This window comes from Xyrauchen texanus, chromosome 1, assembly GCF_025860055.1.
Source record: "Xyrauchen texanus isolate HMW12.3.18 chromosome 1, RBS_HiC_50CHRs, whole genome shotgun sequence".
In the NCBI taxonomy this organism is placed as follows: domain Eukaryota; kingdom Metazoa; phylum Chordata; class Actinopteri; order Cypriniformes; family Catostomidae; genus Xyrauchen; species Xyrauchen texanus.
In genome coordinates this window covers 31,543,160-31,563,423 of record NC_068276.1, presented here as the reverse complement: position 1 = coordinate 31,563,423, position 20,264 = coordinate 31,543,160, and the positions used below count along the sequence as shown (strand labels likewise).

The following is a 20,264-nucleotide window of genomic DNA, read 5'->3' as shown; positions in this document are numbered from 1 at the left end:
CCCATCTCCAGTTCCAAACAGTTTATATATCTGCCCTCCTGCCTCAGTTAATCTACACTCCCTGGATGAAAGGCTTGTTAGGCTGTCATTTAGACCATAGCCACTAGAGGAAGAGATGGAATCTTTCACAAATATTTTCACTTTGGAGCTTTGAAGATATTTTCCTGAAATAAGACTCTTGGCTTCCAAAAGAATAACAACTTGTATGATTTGAAAATGGGAGACATTTCATTAGCCCTCACACAAAGGTGCTTCACTATTGCTGTGTGTGAGATTTTCATTACGCAAAAGCAAACAGGTCTTTAAGTGGGACAGACAACTCACGCTTATTGCTTGTAGGCACCACAACAAAAAGATGGTAACCTTAACTCATGGTTATCTGGTATTGGATAAACTTTTAATTAATATACATGGATGACAGAGATGGGTAAATAGTTGTATACATGGCTGTCAGAGAATCCATAAGGAACAGGAATGTGACGTGAGAATTATAGAATGGTGCTGGTGGGAAAGGAAGGTCTTGCCTGCTTCATTGTGGGCTGTCGTTGCATCCCCTGGCTCCTCCAGGGTGTGTCTGGTCAAGTTTTCCCCTTGAGACTGGGCGTCGTGACCACTAATAGTTCCTACAAGACAGACACACACATACAAGATGGAAAACATAAACACTGGCACACTAGCCATGCCTCAATGAAATGGAGTGCAGAAATTCAACCAATAATAACCAGTACCAAAAAAATGATCAAAAGACAGATAGACATGCATAAATGCACCATATATCACAAATAACAACAACAATACATGACTGCATCACCTTTCAAATAAACTACAAAACCTGGACAATCAAGAAGCCTTCTACAGCCCTTTTCAGCCCTCTCCATGCTGCTAATTTTTATACACACCCTCTAAATTAGTGTCATTACTATATGCTTGTTTGTCAGGTGACTCATAAGGGCTAACATGGGCCACATCCTAAATCTTCCACAATGCATTTCCCAGTGTACAGGTTAAAATGACATGTTAAAATATTAGGCTAAATCTAGTTTAGAAAACTATGGAGGTGATACCCATTTCATTTTTACTGTGTATTTTACCTCCTGTTTGATGTAAGATATCTCTTCAAATGTAGCAACTTTGGTAGCTGTGACATGGACAAACAAACAGTGTTTGTATACTTGCCCGCGGGTTGCCCAACTATCATTTCTGTTTCCATAACTATCATGTTGTACTTGATTAGCAATTTTCTACACTGCAGCATCCTTGATTCCACAAGAAAAGCACAAAAAAGATTGTATCATGTAATAGTTCATCCAAAAAATAAAATTGTCTTCATTAACTCAACCTCATGTCACTCCAAACACGCATGACAGAATTACACTTCAGTGAAACATAAGGAGATGTAGGCCGAATGCTCACACAGCTCTCTTCCATACCACAAAAGTGGACAGTTATTTTTACTGCCAAGTATGGCAATAAATGACAACTAAAATATGGGTTTGTTCCACACACAAAGCTAAATTGGGATATATATACTGTAAGTATTGACTATTTTTATTGTGTTTGTTGTCCTGTTTGTAGCTTGACAGTATAAACCACCCTCCCCATTCTTTCTATGAATAAGAACAGCTTGGACATTCTCCCTAACATCTCATTTTAAATTTCACAGAGGAAATAGAATAAAGGAGGGCTGGAATGATGTAAAGGTGAGTAAATGATGACAGAATTTTTATTTTTGGGGAAAATAAAATAAATAAATAATAAAGTAATACAATTTGCCACAGTTGAGTGCTGTTATATTAAGCAGTATGAATCATCCCTCTTGGAATTTTGCTAATAGTTACAGTACTGTGTGTATCTCAGTAGGACCACTACATAACCATTACAAACGTGCTCTAGACCAATCAGGGCATATCCCATGCTGACTTGGCAATTAACAGTATGCACAGTAACCTCAAGGAGTTATAGACAACCTTTTAATTCTTAATGGCAGTGCACACACACACACACACACACACACACACACACACACACACTTTGGTTTAGGAAAGCTTCAGTGAACAGGAAAAGCATAGCGATTAAGAGGTCAGATAATGACTGGAGCCACGACAATGAAAACATTGAGTAAACTAAAAGTAAAAGAAGAGAGGACAGAAAAAGAACAAAACAGGAGTAAGAGTGAGCGAGAATGTGCGTAACAGGCATAATAAACTTGGAAACGTTTAGGGTAAATAGTGGAATTCAAACCTGTTTATATTTCTACTTTTGTTTATCATTAAAATTAGCATTATTTTATTTCATTCAAGATATTTTATAATTTTACAATGTGTGTATATATGTATTAATAAATGGTACCATTGTTTTGGCAATGTAAACCCTTTTTTTCAACCATGCCAATAAGCCTTTTTAAGAGAGGAGCTGGAAATAAATAGGAGTGGTATAGACATTGTTACAGAGCAAATTAGTGTATAGGAAGAGAAGAGTGTTCTTCTTTAAAATGCACAGTTACTGTAATTTACACATGCAGACAGACAGGAACAGAAGGTCAGACTATCAGCACCTGCAGTGGTTGAGCTGGAGGCTGGCTGTACAGCTTCAGTAGATGGAGCACAATTCTCTGGCTCTGCAGGTGCCACACTCGCACTTAGAGAAATTTTCTCATTTGCACCATATGACTTCCTTTTCTTCTCCCACTGGGACGCAGCGAGACTGCGCAAGAACGTGTCTCTAAAAGGCCATCAGAGAAAAAAACACTTAGTTCCTGAGCTGTAAAGTAAGGTTCATTGTGATGCATATGACACAAATGTTCTGATTCTTAGGATAAGTTATAAATAGTAGATCTGCTCTGAATTACAGTAAGTGGTTGCAGAATAACACCGTAAACAGTGTACACATCATAACTGCAAATGCTAATATTTTTGGACAGAAAACATGTGGTTTGTACAGAATTTTCTTCCATTCAGTAAAATTATACAATTGACAAAACAATGTGATTAAGATTAGCCTAGTCTTAGTTATAGCTCAAATAAATGAACATTAACATTGTTAATTTGATTTGATTAGATTACAGGCCAAAGTCTGACTTGACTGACATCTAACGGTTATACTGCAGAGAGACAATAGATTAAAGAATTATAATAATTTAAACAAAGATCAATCACACAGGACAGTGAAGTGAATTACTTAAATTACATTAATGAAAGTCTTGTATCCCACCACATAAATACAGCTCAGTGTCTGGCAAAGCATACCACCACCACAACCGATTAAGCATTTACCAGCCCCTCATGACCCCAAGCCACCACTATAATACCCAAAATCCACCCTACATTAGATAATGCAGAAAACAAAATCACATACACACAAATGTAATTTTATGCATGATTAGCATTCTTTTAATTATCCTCCAAGCTGATCGGTTTGATTAACTGAGAGTCAAGGAGGGCTGGGGGAGTGATGGCTTTTTTCCACATTGTAATCCACCAATATTCTGTGGTATGTGTGTAAACAAGAAAATAAACCGCTTCACATTAATTAGTTATTCATTATAAAAATCTTTATTTTTTCTTCAGATTTTTTGTTGGTCTTTAAACTTAGCTGTAAATGTTATTTAAATGTGCTTTCACAGTTGAAACCCATTGTCACTGCACTAAATCTAATCAATTAGTCATGTCGGTAAGAATTAGCCCACACGTCAAATAAACAAAAATGCCAGTTCAGTGCACACACAAAGCCTCATATTCTGAGCATAACAGCTGAATAAGCCCCAAACACCTGGCCACATGCTGATGAACTATGCAGAAAGAGAGTCTGTAACCATACAGAGCTGCTTCATACTTACGCATAATTCCTCAGAACTGGCAAGTCCTTATTCACACTCTCTGAACTGGAGAGAAACACTTTGATTCACATACATTGTCCATACCATTCCTGTTAGCTACACGGCGCAGTTCTCTTCAGTACATAGAAAATCCCATAAGAACCACCAATGTATATTCCATATAGTTTAGATATTTATGTTATAACTATACAGTTTAAGTAAAGATTTTCACTTTCATAACTAACTTCTTGTTTTATACTTTAAAGCCTTTTTAACATTTAAAAGCTTAAAGAAAATATTGCTGTATGAATATTTCTGGCCGATTCTAAAATACCTCAATTTATCTTGAATATGGGAAATCACTGCAGCCCACAAAACAAGAGATAAGTCTAATTTGAGTAATAACTTAAGATGAGAATTTCATTTTTCCCATTACACAAAACACAAGAATTAGAAGGTGGAAAAGGCACAGCAAGAAAAGATTCACTGTTAGTTCATGAGAACAAAAATGTAGTTCTCACACTGCCAAACTTGACTAAATATTCTGCACCAACATTATTCATATCTTTGATCAGAAATCATAAACACTGACAGTAAGTGGCATAGCATATATATATATATATATATATACACACACACACATACACATACACACACCTTACTTTGGTAGAATCTTGATTAAATTTCATTAGAAATAAACTTAAAATACCACTTGAATAAAGTATTGATTGATTGATGCCATTCACAATAATGGTTTCCAGCTAGCGGTTGCTTCCTCCAGCCTTCCCTCTCTATGACTCTGTCTTCCCAAAATGACTAACTATCACAATGATTTAAAGTGCTAGCACCTCCAGAAGCCACATTCTTTGGTCACACTGAAGCTACTTACCAAACACTGTCTGCCTGGTGCTGTCTGTAAAAGGAGAGAGAGAAGCAAAGCGCTGGAATGTTGGACGCTGCAGCAGTAGAGGAAGAGATTAGGAGTCGTGCCAAATATGATGAGGAAGAGAAGAGAGAAGCATAAGATGCATGGAAAGAGAGCAAACACACACACACACACACACACACACACACACACACACACACACACACAGAGACAAAGAGAGAGAGAGAGAGACAGACAGACAGAAAGAGAGAGAGAGAGAGACAGACAGAAAGAGAAAAAGAAAGAGGTATTCAGCAAATACAGAGGAAACGGAATGACAAAAAACATTACAGGCAAACAGTGTATTGAAGAAAGCAAGTCTGGTCTAAAAAAGTAATAAAAACAAAGCAAAGAATATTTGTGCAAAAGGAGTAAGATGAAGGAAAGAAACACACCAGATCTTTTACACTACAGTGACAACAAATGGGACTGACCTTCAGTGTCCAGAGGTATTTTTTAATTTAACCACACACGTAACCAAAATAGTAAAAGCGACAATGGTTTGTAGCAGATTACACTTCCTTATAATCAGTTCAAAATCTTTTGGACATCAAAAAGTTAAGACTCACCTATTTTCCTATTTTGTTTCCTATAAAGAATGCAACTGGTTGCCATAAGGAATGTTTATCACAGGTCCTACTATTAAATTCTACTCAACCTTAAGTCTAGTTATAATCAAGTGCTTCTTCCCATTTGCTCCTCAAAATATTCCCATGCACTAGCTCCACTAACACCCTCTCCTCCTTTCCCCAATCTCTTTCCTGTCACTCCTCCCCTCTGAGCATCAGTCGCTTACTTACTTGAAGACTCTCTTTTCCTCTGGTCGGCTGGGCTGCTCTGTTGCCATCTGGGAAGGTTTTTGCTGAGGGGAGTCTGTTTCTGTGAGAGACCCTCTGAGGAGAGATGGACAGTTGGGACATACTCAAGGTTGTAGCATGGCAAGGGCAGTTTCATTTGAATCACGCACGCACGCACGCACGCACGCACGCACACACACACACACACACACACACACACACAAAAGTTGGGAAAAAACAAATAAATGACTCAACATGTGTAACTGAACCCAGCTGTTCTGTAAAAAATAAATACGTAATAATAAAAAAAAGATTTATTTTTAGAGTGCATACACAAGAAAATCTGTGTATTTGCATGCTAGTTAATGTGTTTATCCACTTCAATACACCATAGTTGAATTCATATTGTTTTGTGTCATAAATTATATTCATTAAAGTAACTTTCATATATTGCATGTAGTAAGTAAGTGTGCTTGTGGTTAAAAGATCCCAACTGTATCACAGCTCAAAATGAACGGAAACAAACAGCTTTGTGGTGTGGCAGGAGAGTGAAGCCAATGTCTGTCTGAAAACAAATCTGAACACATATACAATACAAAAAAATAAATGCTACTTATATTGTGCTTAAACTATTCTTTTTCTCTAGCATATGGACTGAAGGTAAAGTTCCCCATGAAACAACTTGAAGGGCAAAATGGTTTGGATTTCCTCAGCAATAATCTGTTTGGGAAACTTAAAACATATTGAAGAATTGTTTCTCCAACACATAGATTTCAACTAATAAATCAGCACTGTTAAGGTGGAATACAAGTATGCCAATCTAATGCATGATGATGCATTTTAACCCTGCTGCTTCATTAGATTCAGCACTTTTCTTTTTTAACAGATCCCAGGCAAGCTGGCATCTTAGCTGCCATATGCAGAAAAGGCTCTCTTCTGGTCTGCTCAAGAGAGCTGCATTCAGAACATCTTTAGTTCACTGCAGTAATCATTTTTCACTGCCATACACTCACAATACAAAAATCTGCATCTCTGCCTGTCTCTCTTGATTTGTCTTGTTTTATTTGATCATTGGGACACCTTTCCGGTTTGTGATTTACCTTTTTAAAATTCATACTTAAGTGATTTAATGATTTAAATGATTGAGTAAAAAAAAAAAAAAAAAAAAGAATTTTTTTTTCCCATATGTGAAACTCAATCATTTAATAATTTGACTGGTGATGGGTAAATGTTGTTAGTTAGTTAAGGAAAGTTTTAAATGACTTCAGTGTTGAAGATGCATTGGCTCATTGACCTCAAATTTTTATTTAATATCAAAATCGAAATGTTTTCCAGTAGAATACTGAGCTGGCCTCTGATCAGCAGCCAAGACAACTTCAACCAACACCAAAAAATGAGTCAAAGGTTCAGAAGTAGAAAGTGACATAAAATGTGATACAGACCTGTTGGTGATGACTGAGGTTTCCTCTGTTATAGACCTGGCCTTTTTTAACCTCCGTCTAGAAATCCCCATGTGAGACATGTAATGCCTCATAAAAGAGTGCCCCCTAGTGAATGACCAAGGAATTGTGGGAGGGGAGAGAGGGAAGGAGAGAGAAAGAGGTGGAACAGTGATGGTGGTTACATGGACATAGAAGGTTAAAATGTTGACAGGCCCAAAACATCAGTGAGCATCACAGAAAAAAGTCCCAAACACCAAGAGCCATGGAAAAGAGAGGTAAACAGAAAGCAGATGAATAGAAATTGTTATAATTAAGGATGGCAAAGGTGAACAGTCACCTCTATTAACCAAACAATACCAACATCTACTGTACTATAAAGGATCACTTATAGCTACTACATTATTCTGAGCCTCAGACAGCCCCAGACTGATAATAGAAGCTCCATCAAGTTCATCTGTGGCATGCTGTACATTTTTAATCATCCCTCAGTTTGTAAACACATTTTCTTTTTTTAAAGTAACACATTTACAATGGAAGTCTACAAGGGCAATGCATTCCAGATGGTTTAAAAGTAGAAATGTTCAGCTTGTATTTTTGTTAAAGCCCTTAAATTAATTATGCTGTACAAAAATGTGTTATTTGAGCTGTAAAGTTGTCAAAATCACCCTTTTAACTGTGGCCCTTTTGTCCTAGGGGGACAAACATCTGGCAAGAATTCCCGAGGGTGGGGTTTTCTGTACTGTGTGTAAACTGACCTTTCCTGGTATCTTTGCATGAAAAGTCAAACTAATTCCAAAGTTACCAGGATTATTAGCTTTACAAACAGGTTGATACGTTATTGTATCAAACTATAGTTTGATACAATAGTTAACACATACACACAAAGTTTACATCTTATGGCTATACTTTCCAAACAGTGTGTATTTAAAAATGTATTTGTCAAATGAAATGTTTAAATACACACTGTTTGGAAAGTATAGCCATAAGACATAATGCCTTGTCCCATAGATTTCCATTGTAGGTGCAACACTGTGATTTGTTTTCACAAACTGAAAGATGAGTGAGTTAATTATTATTATTATTATTATTATTTATTATTATTATTATTATTATTTCATTTTAATTATTTAGTAATTAAGAGTGATAGAGCTTAACTTGTTTTGGAAAATTCCTTAACTACATAATATAAATGCCACCACAATAATTAATGACTGCGCTTGTGACTGGCCATGTGCCTTTGTGATATCACATTAATTGGCAAACACAAGCATTTATGAAGTGAGCTGATAAATGGTCCACAACTGTGGACAACACATTCGGTCTGACCTTAAAAACAGCAGGGCCTGAATTCCTGTAGCTCCACACGGATGAAAAAGCTTTCCAAATAAAACACTAGCTTTCCACATATATGTGCAAAGACTGTTGACTGAATTTCACTTTTGCCAAAAGCAACACTTGAAATAGCACATTGTTACTTGGGCAAACTCGGAGGAAATGGCCAACCAAAACTTCTCAAATGCAACACACTTGATAACCTGCAACTGAAAATTGCATTTAGCTCTTTGGTCTGTGTGAATTAGAATGTACTGTAACTCACTGATGTTTGTTTCCGACTCAGTAGTAGTCAATTTAAATCAAATCAGAATATGTACTTATGAGAGATTTGGTATGGATGAGCTAGATCTTTTTTAAAAGAATAGTTCACCCAAAAATGATTCTCTCAAAATTCACTCACTCACATGCCATCCCAGTTGTTTATGACTTTCTTTCTTCTGCAGAACACAAACAAAGATTTTTAGAAGATTATTTCAGCTCTGTAGGTCCATACAATGCAAGTTAATGGGTGGCCAGAAATTTGAATAAAAAAAGGCAGCATAAAAGTAATCCATAAGACTCCAGTGGTTTAATCAATGTCTTTAGAAGTGATATATGTGTTGGTGAGAAACACATTAATATTTAAGTACTTTTTTTTTTTTTACTATAAATCTCCACCTTTGACCAGCCCCAACCAGTAGGTGGCTATGTACAGTTGAAGTCAGAAGTTTACATACACTTAGATTGAAGTAATTAAATCTAATTTTTTTAACCACTCCACATATTTAATATTAGCAAACTATAGTTTTGTTGTTTAGGACATCTACTTTGTGCATGACATAAGTCATTTTTCCAACAATTGTTTACAGACACAGTGTTTCAATTTTAAATTACTATATCACAATTCTAGTGGGTCAGAGGTTTACATACACTACGTTAACTACAAACTCTGTGTCTCGTTGTTTGACAAAATGGGAAAATCAAAAGGAAATCAGCCAAGACCTCATAAAAACAAGTCTGGTACATCCTTGGGAACAATTTCAAAACGCCTGAAGGTACCACATTCATCTGTACAAACAATAGTACACAAGTATGAACACAGTCATCATACAGCTCAGGAAGGAGACAAATTCTGTCTCCTAGAGATGAACGTAGTTTGTTGCGAAAAGTGCGAATCAATCCCAGAACAACAGCAAAGGACCTTGTGAAGATTCTGGAGGAAACAGGTAGACAAGTATCTATATCCACAGTCAAATGAGTCCTATATCGACATAACCTGAAAGGCTGCTCAGCAAGGAAGAAGCCAACGCTCCAAAATCCAGACTACAGTTTGCAAGTGCACATGGGGACAAAGATTTTACTTTTTGGAGAAATGTCCTCTGGTCTGATGAAACAAAATGGCCATAATGACCATCGTTATGTTTGGAGAAAAAAGGGTAAGTCTTGCAAGCCGAAGAACACCATCCCAACTGTGAAGCATGGGGGTGGCAGCATCATGTCGTGGGGTTATTTGCTGCAGGAGGGACTAGTGCACTTCACAAAATAGATGGCATCATGAGGAAGGAAAAGTTCAGTCACAAATGGGTCTTCCAAATGGACAATGACCCAAGCATACCTCCAAAGTCGTGGCAAAATGACTTTAGGACAACAAAGTCAAGGTAGAGACAGGGAATGTTTTCTATGATTAAATGTCAGGAATTGTGAAAAAACAAATTTTTGCCAAAAAAACTAAAAGAACAATGTGGAAGTGAAAGTGAAGATTTATAGTTTAAAAAATGGACTTAAATACTGATTTGTTTCTCAACCAAACCCATCATATCGCTTTTGAAGCCATATGGTTGTATGGATGACTTTTCTGCTGCCTTTGTGATTTTTGGAGATTCAAAGTTCTGGCCACCATTCACTTGCATTGTATGGACCTACAGAGCTGAAATATTCTTCTAAAAATCTATGTGTTCTGCAGAAGAAAGAAAGTTATACACATCTGCGATGGCATGAGGGTGAGTGAATGATGAGAGAATTTTAATTTTTGAGTGAACTATCCCTATACTATCCATGAAAGTCACAGTTCCCTGGGACTATGCACAGTGATTCTTTGTTATGTTTATTTAGGTGTCTCGTGAAAAATGAGAGTGGCCTTACTTTATTTGTTGCAGATCGTGTTTGCCATGTTGTCATTCCATACATACTAATACATAACTAAATCAATCAAGTTAATTATAAGTCTCCATCTCTCTGAGATCCATAGTTAGAAAAAGCTAAATCCAAACTTTTACTTAAGTAAAAACTTCAGTCTAGGCCTCCAGAATGAGACACATGGCCCTATACCAAAGAACATTTGGTTAGTTTTGGAATTGTGCATATGTGACAAACAATCCATACAATCAAATTACTGTTCAGGATGATTAACATTGGTTTGGGACTGTAAGATGAATGTGTGTGAGTGAGAGTTGTATGCCTACATAAGGAAAACAGCAGGGCACCAGAGTGTAGGGTTGTATATTTACACCATTCACACACTTATCACCTCCTCCTGCCTGCACTTTAAATTAACTGGATCCCTGACATGAACCAGTGCAAAACACAAGCACTATGGTTTGATAACATGGAAAAAACCCAATCGCATCCATCTCTGGATTCACGTCTGAATCGTCTGAAACAAAAGACAATTTCTTTCCTAAAGGAACCTAAAGGAAGGGTGTAACTTCAGCACATCTAGCAGCAACAAACAGAATATTTTTTATAATAATAACTTTTCAAACATGTTTAATAAAACAGAAAGTTCTGATTGGAGGCCATCATTCAAAGCCATTGTAAAAGTAAACACACAATTGTGACAGTATGTGTTTTATTAATACATCAAAAAATAGTTTATTCCAATAATTTATAATGATGTGTATGAATAAAACTCTATACTGAACAATTGTGTCTTTTATTATAGTGCTTGCTGTTTCATTAAACACATTCCCCAGTCTTCCACTGCTCTACCAAACAGGTGACACCTGCTCCATAATCACACCATTTGCTGAGCCGATATTGTTGTCAGTCAGGCCATTGAAACCAACAGATTACAATTATGCAACAAAGTTAAACACTTCAACCATTAATACAGAGTGGGAGCTAGAAAGCCTGTTAAGGTTATACTGAATATACTGTATGAATGTATGGATCGATTGCTCATTTGAGACAAATATTCATAAATCAGGGCTTGAGTTTGAAAGCATACATTAACACACAGACTACTGTTAATACTCACAGGTTCTGTTCTTGCTCTGAGGCAGTAGACTCAGTTCCATTATGCACCAGATGTAGAGGTGGAGTAGAGGAGCCAGAGGAAGGGCTGGTCAGCTCTGGACTGCTGGGAGCAGGAGAATAAGAGGAATCTGATAGCTGAGGGGAGGCAGTACAGGTCACATCTAAAACACAAACACATACAACTTCAGTGGAATCCAGAGGGTGCAAATAGGGGAGGGCAAGAGGGACTGAACTGAAGATACCTGTGGTAGGACTCTGAGACGAGATGGATATGGTTGGGGAATTGGGCTGAAAAGAACACAGGCTTCCATCTGAAAGACTTTGAGAAGACGATCTGCGGCTCCTCCTGCCCTCCTGCTCGCTGGGTGTCAGTTTCCTTCGGTCTTTACGAATGTTTGGAGCCAACTCATCCAGCTCTCCGTCCTCATTCTTGAGGGCATTCTACACATTATTTAACATGCAGAATCGTATTATACCAGTATTTTCACAGCTGAGAAATTGAGTAGTTGACAGACTTCACACAGAGTATTTTTTTATGTATAGTGGCAGTTTACCTCATAAATGGTGAACTGCTGTTTAAGGTCACCCTCAATGCCACTGTTAGTAATGTGTTTCTGGACAATGCCTTCCATTCCTAGCTTTTCCAAACAGTCAGTCACATCATAGAATGAGTCCTGATCGGGAAGCGCAGCCAGAGTCTGGAATGACAACATCTGACATCTGTACACGGCACTTTGTTATAGGGATAGTTCAACCAAAAATGAAAATTATTTAATCATTTACTCACCCTCATGACACCCCAGATGTGTATGACTTTCATTCTTTGGCTGAACACAAGCTGAAGTATAGGTCAATGGTGACCAATACATGTAAGGTCCAAAAAGGCACATAAAGTCAGTTTACCAAGTAATCCATAAGACTCCAGTGGTTAAATCCATGTCTTCAGAAGCGAGATGATAGGTGTGGGTGAGAAACAGATCAATATTTAAGTCCTTTTTTACTATCAATCTCCACTTTCACATTCTTCTTCTTTTGTTTTAGGTGATTCGCATTCTCCTTGCATATCACCACCTGCTGGGCAGGGAGGAGAATTTATAGTGAAAAAGGACTTAAAGCCGAAGTATGTAATTTCTGCTAAACTAGCGCCACCGAACGGAATAGCAAAAGTAAACAATGCTTTCAAAACAGCTTTCCGAAAATGCCCCCCATCTACTGTTGTTCGAACCATCAGATAGTCCCGCCCCCAACTCACGCCATTGATTGAGTAACGTTGTGGCAGGTCGCTAAAAACAAGCTTTAAACAAATTATATAGTGCCACAAAGTGTTTACTGTTTTTGAGAAAATCTAAATGACTTGTATTTGTCTCTGCATATTAAGCTGGGATAGAAGGAAGTATTTTAACACTGAAAAAGTTACATATTTTAGCTTTAAATATTGATATGACTCACCCCTAAACTTCATATCGCTTCCGAAGACATGGATTTCACCACAGGAGTTGTATGGATTACATTTATGCTTCCCTTATGTGCTTTTTGTACCTTCACATTTCTGGCCACCATTCACTTGCATTTTATGGACCTAACAAGTTGAAATATTCTACTAAAAATCTTTGTTTGTGTTCTGCTGAAGAAATAAAGTTATACACATCTTTGATGGCATGAGGGTGAGTGAATGATGATAGAATTTTCATTTTTGGGTGAACTAAACGTGAATGTTGCTCTCAACAGAAGTGTCTCTGTGTTGCCGTACTTTGTTAATGAGGGTTATGGTGTAGATGAGCAGCTCTGTGTCTGATCCATTCTTTCCTGACAGAATATCTAACAGGCATGTCCAGGGCTTCACACCTAAAAGATACACAGAACATCCTAGGTTATTTTTTAAATATTAATAATCAGCCAATATAGCATACAGTGGAGTTCAACTTGAGAAAAATGTAATAGTGTTACAAATTATATTATCAGCATATCAATTTAAGTGAAAAGTTGAATTGAAAAACTAACATGAATTTCAGAATTTTTTAGTATGCCCCACCCGCATAAACTCCACAAGTTTGTCTAAAACCAGCTGATCCATGTTTTTCCATTATGATTTGTAAATGTTCTAAAAATCCTGAAACTTTGTTTATTTCAAGGTTTAAAATCACATTTTAACTCTCAGATTTTCAATATGGAGTCACACTTTTGAACCCCACTGTATATCAGAACAACCATAACAGCCAATACACAATGAGACATGATATATTCAGAGTGTCTGTGTCAAAAAAGAAGGTTTAAATGTCCATTTAACCTCTCTTTCCATCCACAATGTTGACAGCTTGAATAAGCAGTGGACTGTTGTATTCAGTGTATTCCACAAACACGATCAGCAACTTCAAAGAAGTCTTCACAACAAGCCGAGACTAAGGAGACAGAAAGAGAGAGAGGAAAAACAGGCAGCACTTACAATCACCATACAGGAGATGGCAGTGCCAAACACTGTGTCACAGTGTCTCCTCTCTTGATTACATTCTAGCTAGGGAAAGTGTTGCTTTTTACTTTTTGAATACTTAAATACAATTTAATGTGAATATTTTTTTACTTTCAAACAAGTATGTGTTTGGCTAGATACATGGACTTTAATTGAGTCAATTTTACACTCAGTATCCACACTTTCACTTGTATAATTTCTGAGTACTTTTTACGCCCGTGTAAGAGCAAAAATGCATCCTCAAAATTACTCCAGTACATTTATCTATGGCGTTTTGTGTTTTTTATATAAAGTAAAAGTCTGTTTCTGGCTTTTTTCTGATACTTCTAGAAGTACATATACACATTTGAGCCCTGTAATGATGCAAACTATATGCAGTAGGGCTCTGACAAAAAAAAACATGAAATGATTACACAAGAGAGCCAGCTAGTATATAGTTCCCTGTTCCGACATCAAGTGACTAATAATAAGCATGTCTGTGGTGGATTTTGGCAAACTATTCTCACACAATAACAATACTGAACTCTATTAATTGGAGATGAAGACTGACAGTGTGAAGATCCCTTGAGAAACGTCAAGCTTGTCATAGTTCCAGATTTACAACTGAAGCTCTATCTTAACTTGTGCCTATCTGCTCCATTTGTCATTGCAGAACTTCTTATGTTACTGTCTCCTTGGATGCATTGTATGAGTTGCAGCATTAGTCAAATTGGAAATATGTGTCTGCTAAATGAATAAATGTAATCTAACTCTCAGGTTTCTAATGATTATCACACACATAATTAACTGTTGACCATTAATCAGCTGTCATATTATGCTTTTAAATAGCTAAATTAGGTTAATATTCAGCCACTGATGGATCTACAATTTGCACTGTAGTCAGTGCTTACACATAATGTAGTGTGTGGTTACAGATAATGTATTGCAGTGTTGTGGTAACTCACCAGGCAGCCACTCAATGTGTACAGCCACTGTACAGTCTCGTTGTGGTTTATAACACCGTTCATTCCATCCACAAACAGCATGATCTGACTGAGAGCTGGGAACCGACAGCAGAGTCAAACATACAGCACTGACATGCCCTTAAGGATCTACTGATTTGTCCTAAAGGTTTAGTGTTTGCTGGTCTAACACCAACCAGTATACGGTAAACTTCCTGCTACAGACGGCCTACTAAAGTCAAAACTATGCAAAGTCCATTGTGTATGAGGACTTCATCCAAGTTGTTAGATGTGCATGCACAATAAATATCTATTACTATTTTACAATAAACTAAACCGTTATAAAAGGTGGAAATACACATACAATTCATGTTATACATCATGATGTTTGGTGAACTCCATCAATAATCTCATGCAGTTGCATGCACATTTCCCATGAGACATGCATGAATCATTTTCAGCAGAATTACAGTAGCTCAAACCTCTGAGGATGTAGTTCTGATAGTTATGATCTGCCTCGGCACCAACTTTGATAAAACAGGTCAGACCTTCGGAGTTTACAAACTCTGGAACCAGGTCTTTATCATCCTGCGAAATATAAAACACTTCCATTAAGAACTTGCTCCTGTGTGTGTATGGGCATCTATTAACATGTTTTGACAGTGTTATGCTAGTCAGTAAAAAAAAACAATGAGTACTCATGTGCAAGATGTTACACATAAACACCATATAGCCTCCATATTCAGATCAATTTATGTTTTCTCTTTTTCCTAGGTTTACAAAACAAGATACATGATTTATTTCCCTTTGAAATAAATGGAATAAGTTGAATGGTTTGTGTCAGGTAGATTTACCTATAGTATGGGTCATGTGATTTTGTGCACATTCTTGACGCTCGGCAGTACTGTAGAAAGACGGCAATCTCACATGAACGGAAGCCATTCTTCCTTTTTCTTAATGTGCGTATTTTAAGTTAACTTTAGTAATTTGGGATGTATTGTATTTAGCCATGCTTTTTCCTTGCCGATAAAGATTGTGGGACATATTTGTCAGTTAATTCATTCATTATGTGAAGTATGCCAATCTTTATACCATGTGTCACGTAGCTGTGGATATTAGTTTTTGTTTTTTGTGAATTGTGAACTACGTGAATTGTCTATATTATTGGGTGTTATTCCCACGCTGATCTCATTCGTTGCTTGTTTGATGTCATTGTGATTTTGAAAGACATTGTTGTGGTATTGCTACCTGATGTGTTTTTGATTTGATTTGTTTATTGTATTGATAAGGCCAAATGGTCTGAGGCGGTTTATCGAGGTGGTAAATTTGTTTTAACTGGCATTTGTACATGATGTATGGATTTATTAACTTAAATTACTGTTTGCTTTTGATTTCAGTTTTTCTTTCATGAAATTAATTTCTGTACATTTTGACATTTATTGTACTGTATATTTCTATGAAAATGTGTCATTCATAATGGATAACTTCTAATTCAATTATAAGCCATGTTTATTGATTCATTGTTTTTGTTTTAATCTTTTTTCTTTATAGCACACAGACACAATCCAAGATTTCTCTGCAACTGGAAAATAAAGGCCCCTTTGCAAGGTATTGAACAGTCAACCAGCTCTCTGTGTTATCAATCCATCCCAGTCACTTAACCATGAACAGCATTTTCTCATTTTCCCACACCCTTTAAACTGAATCGACCAGATGCAGTTCCTTCACATCATGAAAATAATTCAGGTTTTTAACCTAATTTCTATTTTATTTAATTTTTTAAGAATGAATGTATGCTTATTACATAAACGTCTTGGATAACAAACTACCATTAAAAGGCAGGGTTCCCCAACTAGTTTTCATTCTGTCAGCAACACAAGCCAAGGTCCACCACTTTTGATGTTATGTCAAAGTGTTTGTGCTGCTATTATTATTTTTATTTTTTTATTTATTTAATTGTCTTTGTTGATAAAAGAGTGACAACATAAAAATTAAGATTGTTTTATCAGTTCATTTTCTCATTATTAGTAGCCTGTATTTTTTTTATATATTTTTTTTATTCAAACCATTATGAACATTTTGCTTGTATACAGATAAACAAAACTACACAACTTTGGCTGTTGAAAATTAAAAATTAACAAACAAAATCAAAAAGACTTTCCATGTCCTCTATTTAAGTCAACTGTTCCTGCTCATCTCCTCACGGGATCTCCTCAGTTCACTTTCCTTAACTGCAGATTAAATTATTATACCTATTAGCATTTGCTACAGCTTAAAGCTCAAAGTATACTCCAGTTTTGATGCAAACGCTGAGCCTGAGAGAACGAGGGAGGAATGTGGCAGGGCAGAAGGCTGGGCCCTGATTCCTCAGAGAGGGATAAAGGCTGTCTTAAAACTGCAGTGCGAGAGAGAGAGATTTACGGACAGCTGTCCAACACCTGTGTGTGTGTGTGTGTTTGTCTTTTTGGTTAAGTTTATAATTAAAATATTATTTATAGTGTCAAGCCGGTTCTCGCCGCCTCCTTTCCATTAATCCCTTTACAATTGACTACCCACACCAAGGACTGAATAAGCCAATAACAGCTCAGTGACATAGTCTATCAAATTTGACAAAAGCGTGAGGCGATGCCCAACTCGCAGCTGCACAAATGTCCTGGACTGAAATGCCTTTAAACAATGCCTACGAGGTAGCAATGCCTCTAGTAGCATGAGCTCTCAAGCTCTCCAGAGGTCACAACCCCAGACTATTATAACATAATAGAACAGCATCTACTACCCAATGAGACATGATATGGATCAGCCCAAGAAACAAAAAGCTGATTACTCTTCCTCAGTGCCTTCATTCTTTCCACGTACAAACAGAGTACGAACTGGACACAAACAGTGAAGCCACTCATCCTATGGTGAGGAAAAAGTTGGCAGGTGAAAAGTTATCAAATCCACTGGCTTACAGGCGAGCGTGGAGTTGCTCAAATTAGGCACAAAGGCTGGATTCGTTTTAAGAGACACTCTCGATAAATCCAACACAAAGTGCATAAAAGAGTGATGAACTGACAAAGCATGTTCACTAACCCGCTTTGCAGTTGTTAAGGCCAATAATAAAGCTGCCTTTGGCGAAAGAAGATTTAATTCTAGACTTTCAACTGATTCAAAGGGAGGCTTTGAATCAGTTGAAACGTTCAGGACCACAGACAGATTCCATGACGGAACCTGCGGGTTTGACACCCTGTTCAAATGTCTTGCGCCCGTCATAAACCTGTAAACAAGTGGGTGTTGATCCATTGTATTAAGAGTCTATGGCAGCGAGATAAACCTTTATGGAAGAAAAGGCCCTGCCTTTATCTAAAAGTTCATGCAGAAAACAAAACATCTGCCACTAAACATAAAAATGGAACAATGTGTCTGTGTGCACCACTGCTCAAACACAGCCCATTTCTGATCATATGTGGAGTGCGTTGAAGCAGCGGCTCTGAATCGTTTCAATCACCCTGGGGGTAAATCCATGACACTCAAATTTGACCTCTCACAGGCCAGGCCCATTGAGCTACAATATATGGTCTGGGCAGAGTGAAATATTTCCCCCCGCGCTTGCGACAGGATATCCATATGCAGTGGGAGATGCCAAGGCTAGGCTGAATTACCTCCACCAGCCACAGTTTCCCTGGCCAGTTTGGGGCGATCAGTATGACTGAGTGACAATATTCTCTTACTCTTTTTAGAGTTGGAATGATCAGACTCAGTAGAGGAAACGCATAAAGTAGCGTGTTTGGCCAAGGATGTGCTAGAGCATCCACACCCATAAGAGGACCATCTCTAGCCAGAGAGAAGAACAGAGGGCAATGAGCATTTTTGTGTGATGTGAAGAGATATATGGCAGCTCGCCCGTATTTCTCCCACAGCTGACTCACCACCTGAGTGTGAAGTCTCCATTCTCAATAAAGAGGATTCCCCCTGGACAGGAGATCCGCCCCTGTATTCCTATCCCCGTAATGATGCACTCTTTTTTTATGAATAGGTTTTAGTCTTTGACCATTAAATTATTTTACTCTATGTATATTTTATACAGTACGTTGCTGGTCCCGACTACATATTTTATTCTCATTTGTCAACATGTACAGAATGACAATAAATTCCTTGAACCTTCATCACTCCTGGAACGTGCGTCACCCGTAATGAGAGAAAGCGCACAGAACTCCACACAATCAGCTTTTGTGCCAGGTGGTGTAGCCACTGTGAATGCGTGCCCCCCAGTCTGTTTATGTATGCTACTGTTGTCGTGTTGTCCGATCTGACTAGGACACTGTGGCCTTGAACGGCACAAAGTGCCTCATTGCTAGAAACACTGTCAGTAACTCAAGAAAGTTTCTGTGCACGTTCTGTAGTGATGCGGGCCAAACCCCCTTCACTATTTTGCTTTCAACCAATGAGTGACTCATCTGTCGCCACCACTTTCCTCAGAGATCGCCCCCAAAGGGGTTCCCTAATGAAGGCAAGCATGGATTCTCCAGTAACAAAGCGTGAGCATACCCTCTGACTTCAATCTTACTCTACCATTTAAGTGACGGCGAAGACAAGTGTGGTGCTGCAATCCATTTCTGAAACTCTCTCATTCACAGTTGTCCCAAAGGAATGATTGACACCGTTGAGACCATCAGACCCAATATGCGTAGATACAACCTGAATGAGACTTTTTTCCCCTTTCTGAAAAAGGGGCAAACAACCGCGAATCGATCCGATGCATTCCTCTGACAGAAATGCTCAATACTGATCAGAGTTCAATCTGAGACAAAGATAAATGATTTCCTGTGAGGGCATCAGACAGCTCTTTGTCTTGTTTAATTTGAATGCCAGATTCAATAAATGAGACACCAGCGATCTCGTATCTATCTCTGCTTGCTGTTGCGACGGCAAGGAAACAGCAGTAGATCGTCTAGATAAGCAGACACCCTGAGACCCGTCAACATAGTTAACCCATTGGCTCTGCCTCCACACACTTGAAGACTCTCTGTGCCAAAGTCCGAAAGGCACCGGAAAAAAAATCTTAAGGAATTCCCTGATAGGCAAATCTAAGGAATTTTTTGTGTGATGGGTAGATGTCCACATGAAAATACACGTCCTTCAGATCCTTTGACGTAAACCAATCTATGGGACAAATAAACTGAGAAAGTGTTTTGAGCATGAGCATTTTGAACTTGTAGAGGTTTCGCAAATACAGAATGGGATGGAGACCTCCTCTCTCGGGGATGATGAAATACCTGGAGTAAAAGCCCTGTCGTCTGTCCAACAAATCCTTATTGCTTTTTTGCTCA

General features: G+C 37.8%; 1 protein-coding gene across 5 annotated transcripts in view; it reads right to left on the bottom strand.

Annotated features, from left to right (window-relative positions):
- The window catches only part of LOC127646861 (FH1/FH2 domain-containing protein 1-like), a 79,245-nt gene that overhangs the window by 19,746 nt on the left and 39,235 nt on the right, over window positions 1-20,264 (bottom strand). The window contains exons 5-17 of one of the 5 annotated variants that reach the window (XM_052130793.1): window positions 15,438-15,543; window positions 14,959-15,053; window positions 13,835-13,946; window positions 13,298-13,392; window positions 12,102-12,245; window positions 11,790-11,988; window positions 11,549-11,708; window positions 6,979-7,083; window positions 5,540-5,632; window positions 4,704-4,727; window positions 3,836-3,880; window positions 2,555-2,721; window positions 525-623 (exon numbers count right to left, since the gene is read on the bottom strand). In XM_052130793.1, the coding sequence (XP_051986753.1) occupies window positions 525-623; window positions 2,555-2,721; window positions 3,836-3,880; window positions 4,704-4,727; window positions 5,540-5,632; window positions 6,979-7,083; window positions 11,549-11,708; window positions 11,790-11,988; window positions 12,102-12,245; window positions 13,298-13,392; window positions 13,835-13,946; window positions 14,959-15,053; window positions 15,438-15,543 (1,444 nt within the window). The remainder of the gene's footprint in view (window positions 1-524; window positions 624-2,554; window positions 2,722-3,835; window positions 3,881-4,703; window positions 4,728-5,539; window positions 5,633-6,978; window positions 7,084-11,548; window positions 11,709-11,789; window positions 11,989-12,101; window positions 12,246-13,297; window positions 13,393-13,834; window positions 13,947-14,958; window positions 15,054-15,437; window positions 15,544-20,264) is intronic. The other 4 variants (XM_052130802.1, XM_052130810.1, XM_052130818.1 and 1 more) reach the window with 4 other exon arrangements.